The sequence below is a fragment of the Pelodiscus sinensis genome, chromosome 11 (assembly GCF_049634645.1).
Source record: "Pelodiscus sinensis isolate JC-2024 chromosome 11, ASM4963464v1, whole genome shotgun sequence".
In the NCBI taxonomy this organism is placed as follows: Eukaryota; Metazoa; Chordata; order Testudines; family Trionychidae; genus Pelodiscus; species Pelodiscus sinensis.
In genome coordinates, this window is record NC_134721.1 from 21,605,851 (window position 1) to 21,618,462 (window position 12,612).

The 12,612-nt window shown below is 46.2% G+C and overlaps 1 protein-coding gene across 5 annotated transcripts in view; it reads left to right on the forward strand.

Annotated features, from left to right (window-relative positions):
• Window positions 1-12,612, forward strand: part of GRIP2 (glutamate receptor interacting protein 2) — a 528,003-nt gene that overhangs the window by 451,685 nt on the left and 63,706 nt on the right. For 4 of the 5 annotated variants that reach the window (XM_075938764.1, XM_075938763.1, XM_075938766.1 and 1 more), the window contains exons 8-12: window positions 461-608; window positions 2,346-2,515; window positions 9,018-9,143; window positions 9,799-9,951; window positions 10,603-10,789. In XM_075938764.1, coding sequence (XP_075794879.1) covers window positions 461-608; window positions 2,346-2,515; window positions 9,018-9,143; window positions 9,799-9,951; window positions 10,603-10,789 — 784 coding nt within the window. The remainder of the gene's footprint in view (window positions 1-460; window positions 609-2,345; window positions 2,516-9,017; window positions 9,144-9,798; window positions 9,952-10,602; window positions 10,790-12,612) is intronic. The other variant, XM_075938768.1, reaches the window with a different exon arrangement.

Below are 12,612 nucleotides of genomic sequence, written 5' to 3' on the forward strand. Positions count from 1 at the left end.
CGGGAAATTCAAATCCCGGGCTTCATTTGCAAGTGCGGTATGCCTACATTACCCCGCTAGTTCGAACTAGGAGGGTAGTGTAGACATACCCTTACTGTTTAGGAGTTCTTGAACAAACGGTGTAACTGACAGATGGCTAGACAGATGAACATTTCTAAAATAGATTATATGGTTATAGAGTGCTGCCTGGCCTAATCTTATTTCACCAATATGTAGTAAAAGGTAGTCGTGTGGAAAATGGTGAAACTTAGTAATAACTCTAATTCCGTTACCACATCTTGGTTTAGCGTTTATGCACTGACACAGGAGGAAGTAAAGGCTCAGCAGTGAGCTGGTACAGGGAACTGGTGTCTGTACTGGTGAACATGCAAATTAACAAGCCATTATCTTCCTTGATATTTTATAGCTGGAAAAACTGAAATAATTGGTCATAAACCACCCTGACACTTTTTTTTTCCAGATACTGTAGCCAATGCTTCCGGTCCATTATTAGTGGAAATAGCTAAGACTCCTGGATCTACACTAGGAATCACTTTGACAACAGGCACACATCGGAATAAACAGGTCATAGTTATTGACAAGATCAAGTCAGCCAGTGTGGTGGACAGGTATGAACTAGAGTAAAGTGGCAGTGTTGCATTTGTCTTCTCTGCTGCTCAGTTGGTTCCCTTTTAGTTACATTCCACTTCTCCCCATTGCAATGCACTAGTTTATAGAAAAAAATGGAAAAAATAATATATTTTTAGAGATGTCCAAGGATTCTGTGCAAAATTGTGTGATTAAAAAAATTCATTGGATTCTGTTCATCAGGGAGGAATTTGATCCAATGCATATATGAGAACAGAGCCCAAGAATAAAGCTTACATTTGAATATATTCAAGCCTTGAAATGTTCAAAAATCTAGAGTGATCATTTTTGGCTTAAGCCCATTTGTGATATACAATTTATGCCAGAGTATAAAGCCATGCTTAACGCAGTGGTCTTGTCACTGACTTCATTCACTGACTGCCAGGATTTAATATTCACCTGAAACTTGGCCTGTATTTGTAAAAGAAGCTGGCTGGGTTTTCAGCCAACTTTACTTGTGGGTGCAAAATATGAGAAACTCACAGCTGAACCTGTCCAAATGTGATTGTCTCTCTTTGAATTTTTGACTTCATAAGCTTGAGGCTGGAAATCTAAGGGGATATCAGAAAATGGAGTCAAAAACAGGTTCACATGAAAGTAGGGTTGCCAGATGGCTGCAACAAAAATACTGAACACCCCCCCCCCAAAAAAAACACCAGGAAAAAAATTTGTTGAAGGAAAAAAAAGGGGGGGGGGGACCAAAGTTGCTGAGTGGAAAAAAAAAAAACTGCAAGAACCTGGATCACTGCTAGGGGTTACCAGGTAGTCATTTAAAAAAAAAAAAAAAAAAAAAAACCCCGGACACGCTTCACCGGGGGGGGGGGAGGGAAGGGGGAGAACCGGCCAGGAAGGGAGCGATGCTGGCCGGGAAGGGCGGGGGGCGGGGGCCTGGAAACAGCTAACGGGGGGAGGGACAACGGGGCTGGCTGGGGGAGATGGGAGGGCCAACAGGAAGCAGGGCTGGTCGGGGGAGGAGGGGGTCGGGTGGAACGGGCTGGCCGCGGGATATCAGGGGAGGGGGGACCAGCCAGGAGGGGGTCGGGCTGACCAGAGTAAGGGGGAGCGAGAAGCACAACTGGTTGGGGGGGGATTCAGCGGCACTAGCCAAGGGGGGTGGCGGGAAGCAGAGCTGGCGGGGGCGTGCAGCGGCACTGGCCGGGGAAGATCAGGAAGAGGAACGGGTCGGCGGGAAGCAGGGGTGGGGGTGCAGGGGCCTGGCTGGGGAAGATCAGCAGGGGAAGTGAGGGAGAACTGGCTGGCCGGGAAGAGGGTGGGGTGAGCAAATTGGCTGGCGAGGAGCGGGACTGACCTGGGCACTTGCTACCTATCCCGCGCAGGCTCCCGGTGAGGCACGAGCAAGGAGGAGGCTTCCCCTCCTCCTCACACTCAAGCGACAGAGGGCTCCCAGCAGCAATCCCGGCCCTGCCTCCCAGCTGGGACTCCCAGCCGCTCCTCCCACCCACACCAGGCTTCCGTCCGGTCCACAGCTGGAAAAATCAGAAAATACTGGACATTACACATGTCCGGTATTTTCTGTTTTTTTTACCGAACGGAGCACCCAAATACTGGACTGTCCGGTACAATACCGGACACCTGGCAACCCTACATGAAAGCCCTGCTGAAAAACTGCTGAATTTTGCCCAACCAGAAAGTCCTAGTCTGAACCACATGACACAAATCTATGCGCTTGCATGATGGGCTGCATGTCTTCTCTGTAGATGTGGGGCCTTGCACATTGGTGATCACATCCTCTCCATCGATGGCACCAGCACAGAGCACTGTTCCTTGTTAGAGGCCACTCAGCTCTTAGCCTCCACTTCGGAAAACGTCAAGTTGGAAATACTCCCCGCTCACCAGAGCAGGCTCCCCCTGAAAGCTCCCGACACAGGTGCGTACTTGTAGTAAGAAGCTAAACAACGTATTATTGTTTTGTGTGCTTATGTAATATCTCTACCGTGGGTCTCATGACCTGTTACTTGCTTTGGATAGCTCCAGGGAGAGGCCTCTGGGGAGAGGAATAGACATTCTGCTGAAAAAACATTAGATGAGTTGAAGTTTGTCAAGTAAATGAATAGAAATAAGTGACTAGAAGCTAGGCTTGTATGGGCACATTAGATTTGGGAATCCATTGTTCTCTAGCATTATAAGGTATGCTAAGGTTACATCCCTAGTACTATTGTGTTAATGGAATAAATGAGCTAAAGCTTTTAACATAACCCATTTATTGGTTTGACATTAAACATTGCTTTGGTTTGCAGGGACTTTAGCTTGCTTAGTATTGTGGCAATATACTATTACCATCCATATTAACTTTTTTATTAAAAATACAGGAAAATCTGTTAAAGGATTTGAAATGTGAAGTATTGAGTGTGATTTTTATTTGTTTTCAGATGGAGAGACTTTTAGAAGGAAAAAAGCCTTGTGTTTGTCACTGTTTTAGATGGTGCCAACTGGTTTATTAGATAAAAGGCGAAAAGTTAGTTGAGATGCTGCTGCTGTTGCCGCTGCTGCTATAGTTTGATTTCATTTTATTTTAGGTAGTGTTTGAGATTTACAGGAGCCAATGTTTTTTGAGTTCCTTTTGTCCTATTGGGTCAGGATGTCATATAGGATTAGGGTGCTGAAGGCCTGGGTTCTTTGTAGATGATGGGAGTGACAGTTATGGCAAAAATGGCTTTAGTTGTGTTTGGGGGTTTTTAAGGACTTATACAGGCAGTAGTGTGCGGAATAACCTCTTTTTGTCATTTTGTTATTAATTAGGATTAATATTTGAGATGGATTTTGATTTCTTAAGTTTTCATGTTACTTTTTTTGGTTTTTGCTAAGTATGAATAACAGTTTTTAACTATGTTGGGGGGCTGTTTAGATGAATTTAGAGATTTGGGGGTATACTTTTTAACAATTGTAGGATATTGTTTTATCTTACTGAACTTGAGCTTACAATTAAAGTAAACATGTAAGCCAATTATTACAGCGGTGCCCAAAATTGAGACTTTGTTTTGTATTGAACAATCCCTACATAAGCATCCAACTTTCAGCATGCATCTTTAATTATGCAGGGCCTGATGCAAGTAGCTAGAGAACTAGACCACAGGTTGGCCTAGTTAGGCACAAAATGCTGAAACATGAGTGCTGGTCTTCTAGCTCAGCATTGTTTGTGATTGCTGCTTGATCAGATGCCCACTGTGTCTGAACAGAAGGAGGTGGTTGAGTAGGAGTATCAATCAGAGGAAATGTTTGTAAAGAACTCCATGACAAAACCCCGTTGATGTCAATGGAACCAGGATTTCACCCTAGCAAGCCTCATCATTATCCTCTTAGGGTAAGTCTCTTCTGCAGCCCAAGGTGTGATTTAATCATGGGCAGAGTTATCCACACTAGCTTCACTAAAAATAGCGTGTCAGGAGCTTCAGTGAAGACTGGACAAGCATGCCGGGGACTCTGGACATGCATTTGAATTAGTAGCCCAGGCTGCCGTGTCTGCGCTGATACAAGCAGTTGTGATAGCATGGTTGTATCTACCAGTGCAGCAGTCACATCTCCGATTGCAGTGTAGCTGTGTCTTTGGGTTACTATGAGCTGGGGGAGTAATTCTGTCTTGTGAGGGCGCACAGGTGCCGGCTTTCATCTGAACTCACATGCTAAAAATGGTAGTGTAGGTGGACAGCAGTGGCACAAGCTAGCAGCCCTACTCACAGGGTCCAGGTGGCTTATACTCATCGGCTGTTTCCCTTGTTCCTGTAGCTGCTCGGATGGCTAACACAAATATGTCCATGTGAGCTGAGAATCTCACCCTAGCTTCAGGAGTGGACCTTGACTTTAATCTCTCCTTCTCTAAAACAAGAGTTGGGGGCAGGTTCAATTGTCCTCTAAACCTTTGTGCCAATACCATAATATTTGATGCAATCCCAGACTGATTTGTTATGGGGTAAATGTCACATTCTGCACAGCAAGCCTGTTCTTTCTGGGGTTTGGATAAATCCAGATTGATTGTTAGTGTTTCATGGTTCCCGGAAACCGAGAGCAGAACCTCCAGTTCCAATCACCTCTGCTGTCTTTCTCAGTCATCTGGTCGCTGGGCACTTGGTGCATACATTTAGTCACTGATGACCGATAGTAGCCCAAAGCAAAGCTCACATTTCATTACCCCTTCAGAATAACTTTGGAAAAGGAGAATTTGTAAGGTCCTTTAGCATAATCGAGTGGAACATAAAAACCTAATAGCTGCTCCATTCCTAGAAGTTTAAAGCTCTAAGATGCCCTGTTTAATTTGTACCGAATTAGAGCGGTTGAACAGGAGGGCTAATGACTTGACCCAGGTGCCCAAGAAAAAATGGGAAACTAATCCTTTTTCGACAGCTGTTAAAATGAGCCATTCTCCTGCCTGCTTTAATGTCCAGCTCCTAATCCCCTTTCAAAATACATGCATCAGGAGGGTACCTTTAATGGAGGAACGGCTTTGTGTGTGGCTGGTCATTTCTCCCCACCCCAAATTAGGAGATCAGCCAGCTGTGGTAGCAATCCAGAACGCAAAATTCTAAGCATGATTATGGAGCTCCAAGGCAAAGGGCATGAACGTGACAACTGTCCCCACGTTATTTAAACTCTTGAACAAACAAAGAGCTAAAACAAACAGATGCCCTTGAGCAACCACTGATATGAAGTGAAGAGCAGAGTGTGCTGTGGATCAAGATCAGTGTTTGTCCTTAAATATTTCACCCTCCTATAGATCAAGGAAGGCATTTCCTAGCTGCACAGAGCTAAACCAAGAAGAGTTGGCCATACAGCTGGGCACTTAGTAAAGTCATCAGCTACCATCCAGAGAGTCCTGGAGCTAGAGAACTGCTGAAGAAATGCTGCCTTACAGTCATCTGCAGCTTTCATGTGGTGGCTGGTCCTGCAAGAAGCTGCCTATGTTGTTCTGTTCCCACTGACTTAGGTGGGAATGGGGGTTTAAGTGCACCTCACCTCAGGTGTGGGCAATAATTTTTGAACTGGGCCCACTTTTTGAAGTGGTCGTGAGCCGCCCTGGAAGAATGGCCCCTTTAAATAGCAGGAGTGGAAAGGGCTCACGCCTCCCCTGCAGCTCCCAGGCATCAGATTAGCCGGGAACTGTGAGCCCTTTCAATTCCTGCTATTTAAAAGGCTCACTGCTCCCAGCCTTGCTGCTAGTGCATTGCCTGGGAGCCAAGGACACACGAGCCCTTTTAACTGCTTCTGGTGATAGGGCTCATGGCTTCCCTGGGGCTGTTGACCCTTTCAAGGCAGGGCCATGGTGTGGATTCTGGAATGGCCTAGGCAATAGGGTGTTTTCCTGGGGAGTGCAGGGTGGTTGGGTTCAAGTCCTGTTCACTCCTCTGCCCACCCAGGTAACTGCTGGGGGGCCACCATGCTTTGCCCTAGAGATGGAGCTGGTTCCTGCATTAATAAAGCAGCATGCAGGCTGGATCAAAGCCCTAGGTGGGCCAGATTCAGCCTGTTGAGTGGCTTTTGCCCACCCCTGCCTTACATGGTCAACTGCAGCCTCTTCGTGCTATCTAGGTTAGTGCAAAAGGGCTGTAGGCAGACATAAATATCCACCCCACCCCCAGGGAATAATCCCCGCAGAGGGCCCTATTACCCTCTCCATAAGAGCCTCTGCCCCATGGCAGGGGTAGGCTGTAGGATGGTGGGAGGAGGGGCCTCTGCTGTCCATAATAAGGGAAGCCCAGTCCTCCCTCACATCAGCACAAAGATGGATTTTCCCCATAGTCTCATTCACCCCCAGGACCACATACTAAGCTTTAGGTGGTTCATCTTGTAAGGATGCGTGGTGCTGTATACGGAGCAGGGTCTGCGTATCCTGTTGCCTCCATCTTTGAACGTTTATGCCAAAGCCTGTTAAATATAAATGTGGGAGCAAATGAGGGTGCTAAGAGAAATGGGCCACGCAACGCAGGACTGGTAAACTTCAGTGGTTGGCAGGTGTGTAAGGCCTAGAGTAAAGTCTCTGGACACAACAGAGGGTAGGTGGATAAACACCATTAAAATCTCACAAACATTCACAAGAATGTGAATTATTTTTCATTAATTAAATATATTTAATTTTATAAGACTCAAACTCCTGTGTTTTTGGTCTGAGCTAGGGTTGCCCATTTTGGTGGACATATTCCTTGAGGTTTCAACACATGAGTTAATCCTTAATTTCCTGGAGACTCCAGGACAGTCCTGGAGGGTTGACAACCCTAATCTGAACTGCTGAGCCATGTCTCCAGAAGTCACAAAATGGAAACATTCTAGCTGGAGCTAGGTCTTTTAAAAACCGGGTGGGTGGCAAACTGCTCAGTTCACTAAATAAATCACAAGGGCAGCAGAGAAACAAGCACCCAGAGTTGCAGAGGAAATGCCTGACCTGAACAATGTAATGGTTGTAAAATGCCCATGGATATAACATATGCAGAATTTATTTCCAGTGCTTAAATCGCAAGGGAAGACGACTTTTGAGATCAAATCGGTGTGGCAAAGTCACTAGTTGAGCGGGTGTCCTTGTCAGAGATCTGTTCCTCGGTAAGATCTGGTACTGCTTGTGCTGCCAGCAATTACACTTGGAGAGAGAGAGAGTTCAATACACAGAGAATATCTCATCCGTGAAGGATGGTTATCAGTCTGTGCAAGGTTAAAAACACTCCACTATAAGTCATGGCTGCAGTGACTGTCTGCTGTGGGATGTGGTTTGTATGCTTCTGGAAAGAGAGACTGTGGAAAATTTACTTTCCCCCCCCCCCCCCCCCAAACATTGCCACAGGACAAAAAATAAATATAGAGAGATAGCATGGTGCACGTAGCCAGGGAGATAGATCGCAGTGCTCTGGGCATGGGAAATCAAAGCAAGTCAGTTCTGCTGACTAGCTCGAGTCGAGGCCTTGGCAAGAAAACATTCAAATGTTGCTTCAAACAGAACTGAAAATATGCATGCATCTTGGTATTCATGTACATGTTTACCTTGAAGAGTATGTGGAACTGTACATAGATATCAGGAAACAAACAACCCTGCTGCATGGAGACTAGGTTCTTAGGGCCTAATCTGACAATCCGAGCTACACAGGCAAACTGTTGGGCTGGCATGGAACCCCCTGAAGTGCTGGGCTGGAGAAAAGGGATAAAAAGCAAAGTCATCGAGTGGCTTCCTGTGACAAGTGTCATGTTAGCACAATGACTTTTAAAGCTTTTTTTTTTTTTTTTAAATGTTGCACTTGCTGCACTGTAATCTCTCCTTTCCTGGTTGGGTGGCAGTGTATGGGGTTTGTGTGTGTAACGAGATTTACAAAAAACAGAAGAGCCTTTCCCTCTTTCTGTGGCCTCAGTGAGCACTCTGGAACCTACAACTCAACACAAGAATTCCTCCTGCCACCATTGGCCTTGGCCTAGGTGTGACGTTGTTTGTTGGTGAATGTAATGCACATACAGTGTTCAGCATTGGCAGGAATCCTCCTGTTACTAAGGTTCATCTCTTCTCTGGTAAGAGGATGGTTTTGCCACCAAGCCCCCTCAATCTTGACATTTTCTGGTAGTTGTTTTTTATGTGACTGTCTGACCAGAGGTGAGCAAAGAGAGACCACAGACTCATTTTGCATTGGCCCTATTTATGCTACAGGAGCTTTATTTTAAAAAAATCCCATCAGGGCTACCAGTCTGTAATGTGGGTGTCAGCACTGGAGAAGATTAAGACTCCCTTTCCAAACCTCGTGCAGCCTCTGAAACCTTGTCTACACTAGGGCTCCCAGTGCCTAGTGCTGCTGAAGTAAGGTTAGCACCAGTAGGAGCCCCAGTGTAGATAAGGCTTCAGAGGCTTTTGGGATTTTCTTGCTAAAATGAAAGCAACACCTGTGATTATATAACAACTTTCAGATAGTAGTGAGTCTTGGGCACTACTCACCTGGGTTACTTTCCGGCTAGCAGCCTGGAAGCGGATGGAAGCCTCATTCTTGGAAAGCAAATTTCTGACATCCACATCATCCAGTTGTTGTTGTTCTGTGACGTTATTCAGTGACACATCCCTGCCACTGGTGCCCTGCACTGCACCCTGACTCCACTTTCCTACCCACACAAAATTATGGATGTTTCTACCAATAGGACATGGGTGGGAGATGTGGATTGAGATATGTTGCAACCCTTGTCGACACCAGCAGAACTGAGTGCATGAGGAGCCTGCATGATACCTGGCCTTATGCTGAATGAGGCTACTATGACTTGACCCTAAGTCCCCAGAGGGGAAAAGCTAGTGCATTGCTCACTGATCTACAAACAGCTCTCCCAATGGCTGAGGCCTCAAAGACTTTCTGCTCCTTGTTGCTTATCTTTATTTTCTTGTCCCTATCTTTGTGTTCTTGTCTTATGTGTGCTGATCACAGTCAAGGTGCAGAAGAGTGACCATCACCATTGCTGGGATCCTTGTGTCAACTACTGCCACACCCACCATCCAGGGCACTGCAAGACACCCACATGGAACCAGACCTCCAGCCAAGATTATTGCAAATGTAACCCATCCGCTTACTAATTCTCTTTCTCTCTCTCTCTGCCAGAGCTAGTAACTGCTGTCATGCTTACTGACAACTCCCCTCCCACAATAAGCTCACAGAACACTCTCAGGGTTATTGGTCCAGAATGTGACTCACCACTTCTTTGGTCTCCAAATTTGTGCCCAAAAATCAGTACTGAGTTTTTTTCCCCTGTTGAGTGTGTGCAGTGTTTCAAGTCGGGGCAGGGAAAAGCCAACCCTACAGTGAAGCTGGTGTGCTGAGCAGCCCACTGAGAACACACCAGTGTACCCAGTTTGGTGTGCTCTTGGGCAGCTCTACACAGGTGATGTGCTGCAAAGAAAGCAACCTAGACTAATGATGTCAGCATATTTGGTGAAGGAGGAGACAGCCCCTTCAGTAACATACCAGTGTGCCCAGCATATTCACAGGAAACCCTACAGTAAACACACCAGTGTGTGCAACCTGGTTAGGCAATGGAAGTTTCTGGCAGGAAGCATGTCCTGTTTAAATCTGCTGAAGTAGTTGCTGACTTGATGTATAATTGGTGTGTTAAACCTTTGCATTTAAATATGCTGGCGACAGGATTTTTTTGCTCTTACTGCTGAGCTGCTGTTCTCTGTGTGGATATGTAACGTGTTCTGTGTTTGCATAGCTCTTGTTGCTGCCAACTTCTCATCCCCCACCATGAACACGCAAGGTTTCCCCTGCCAGAATTCGAACACGCTACCTCGCAGCTCCCACCCCATGAGCCCACGCACCACCATGATGAGGAGGAGACAGAGGAAGAAGGACCACAAGAGTTCGTGTAAGTGGAAGGCCTGGCTACAGGGATGTGGTGTTCTTAGGGCCACCAACACCTCCCGTTCTCCTGTTCAGGTGCCCTCACTAGAGCCAGCCTTGGACACAAACTGTGAAAGTGTCAGGGGTGGCCCTGTGCTTTAATGAATGCTGGGCTGACTCAGCATCTTGGAAGCTGCTGCAGTCCCCTTTCCCTTCCCAATTTTTGCCAGTGGAGATCAGAGTTTGGCGAAACTTGCCATGAATTTAGCTTCTCGCTCTTAACTTGTATGGCTCCTCCTAGTCTGACCTTTCCTTCAGTGTGGCTGGAGTCCTGGCCCAAATTAATGAAGCCTGCTCTCCACCCAACCCATCTCTCCTGCCTGCATCTTTTAGATCTTGCTCTTGACTTTGCAAATCAGAAGCTTGCCCCCTCTTGCCTTCATGTCCCTCTTGATAAGTGTTGCTCCTGCAACATACTGCATCCACCTCTGTGTTTGTTCACTCTACGCTCCCTTCACCCGGCAGCGTACCTTCGCCATGCAACTATGTAGGACTGGCCAGTTGGGAATGGCTTGTGTGCACTTGCAGCAATGAGGCAACATGCAAGCCACGTTTCTGCAGATCTTGGACAAAGTTTACTGCTAACCGGAGTCTCTAATGCTTTTTCTCGTTTCAGTGTCACTGGCTTCTAGTACAGTGGGTCCCGGTGGGCAGATTGTTCATACAGAAACAACAGAGGTGATCCTAAGGGGAGACCCCTTGAATGGCTTTGGCCTTCAGCTCCAGGGGGGCATCTTTGCTACTGAAACCCTGTCTTCCCCACCCCTCGTCCGATTTATTGAGCCCGACAGCCCAGCAGAGAGGTTAGAGGCCTTGCCATTGATCACTGCATGATATTGCTGGCGGTTCCCTTTTTCAAGCCGTATCTCTCACCCTTACTCTTCTTTTTATTTATTATCTTTTTATCCTCAGCTTTTCCTCACTGGGTTAGTGCTTGTGCATTCAGTGTGGGAGAAGCAAGTCCACATTGGATTGTAAGGCCTGCTTGCTGGTGATTTGTTTCATATGGGACACTGCATTTCCTTAATTCCAGCATGGAGCTTAATTTTAATTTCCTTATGATCTAGGCAAGTGTGAAATATTTATTTGTATGCACTGGCCACTGCAACAACATTTGGGTTTTCACAACAATTAAAGCCAATGTACCACGGAATGGTCACAGGTCATTAACATTAAATGTAATTGGCTCAGCAGGCCTGGAGTTTGACTAATCAAAGACCTGTATAAAGAAGCACATTTTGCTCTGTGCCCTAAATCAAACTGTGTCTGGGCTCTAGTGATGCACCAAAAGCGGCAAATTCCACAGGATCTCTTGGCGATGCACAGGTGCACCCAGAAAAGCACCATGCTCCTTCTCTGGGGTGGCTCCTGAATCTCCTAGAGGAATTGTTCTGCTGACTGATCCCTCTCAACAGAAGGTAATACCCAATTTGTGTGGGAATTCTCTGAAGGGCCTGTTTTGGTGGTAGCTGGATGCTGGTGTTTGTCACTCTCTCTGCCTGCCATGTGCTTTACAACATAGGTTTTTGTAATGCATTTGGAGCAGAAGTGACTATGGCACTATTGGTTTCACGTGTACATCACTGACACTCCATGGTAGGGTTGCCTCACTGCTCCGAAGAGAATCTTCCATAGTACACTTATCCCACTCTCCAGCTCAGAGCCTCAGAGCTCTTCCAAAAAGTGCCTGTTTGTTGTTATCTCCATTTTACAGCCATCGAAACTGTGGGACAGTATGGTTAAATGACTTGCCAAGGAGGTGTAACAAGCCAGTTACAGAGCTGGGACTAAAAATCCAGGTGTCATGAACTCAAATTCCATATCCAGCCAAAGGACCACACAGATGGCTTTTTCTCCCAACATCACTCTCAAACTCTAAAAATCAATGTTTCTCCTCCCTCCTGCATCCTTGCTGGTAAAAAGACCCTCACCATCCAAATTTAGCTGACAGTGTTGAATGTGAGGCAGAATAGTTAGCAACGATTGTTCATGGTGCAGAATAGAATCCAGATTGTACTGCCAGAGTTGCACTAGCTTCTGTGGGATAACAGGACCAAATATTGTCTTTAGACATGGCTATTAAAGTCACCAGTGCAGACTCAAACAAGAAGACCAATGTTTTGAATAGGAGGCCATTTTTATACAGCATTCTCTGCCTGCAGACTCACTTCTAATTCCCGCTGAAGAAGGTACATTAGCTTCCAAACTAGCCACATGCACCCACCCCTATGGACAATTTTTTCCTTAAACTGCCTGTGATTTACACTGATGATGTGTCCTGCCTAATGCTGTGATGGAAGTAACAAATAGCTCTTGGTGCCTGCTGTGGATCTCTCCCTAGCACAACAAATCTCTGCAGGCATGATTAATGTTTAGGTGCCTGGCATGGCTTCAGCTGCCACAAACCACATCTCACCAATGAAACATTGATCACAACCACAGGGAGGGCTGAGTGGCATTTTATGTGGCTGGGAAAGCATCCCAAGCAGAAAAAAATCTGCATCTTTTGCATTGTGGTATCCATATTGTGGGGCAGCCTGTAGTGTACTTAGAACAAAAAACAGGACTATGTAGCACTTTAAAGACTAACAAGATGGTTTATTAGGTGATGAGCTTTCGTGGGCCA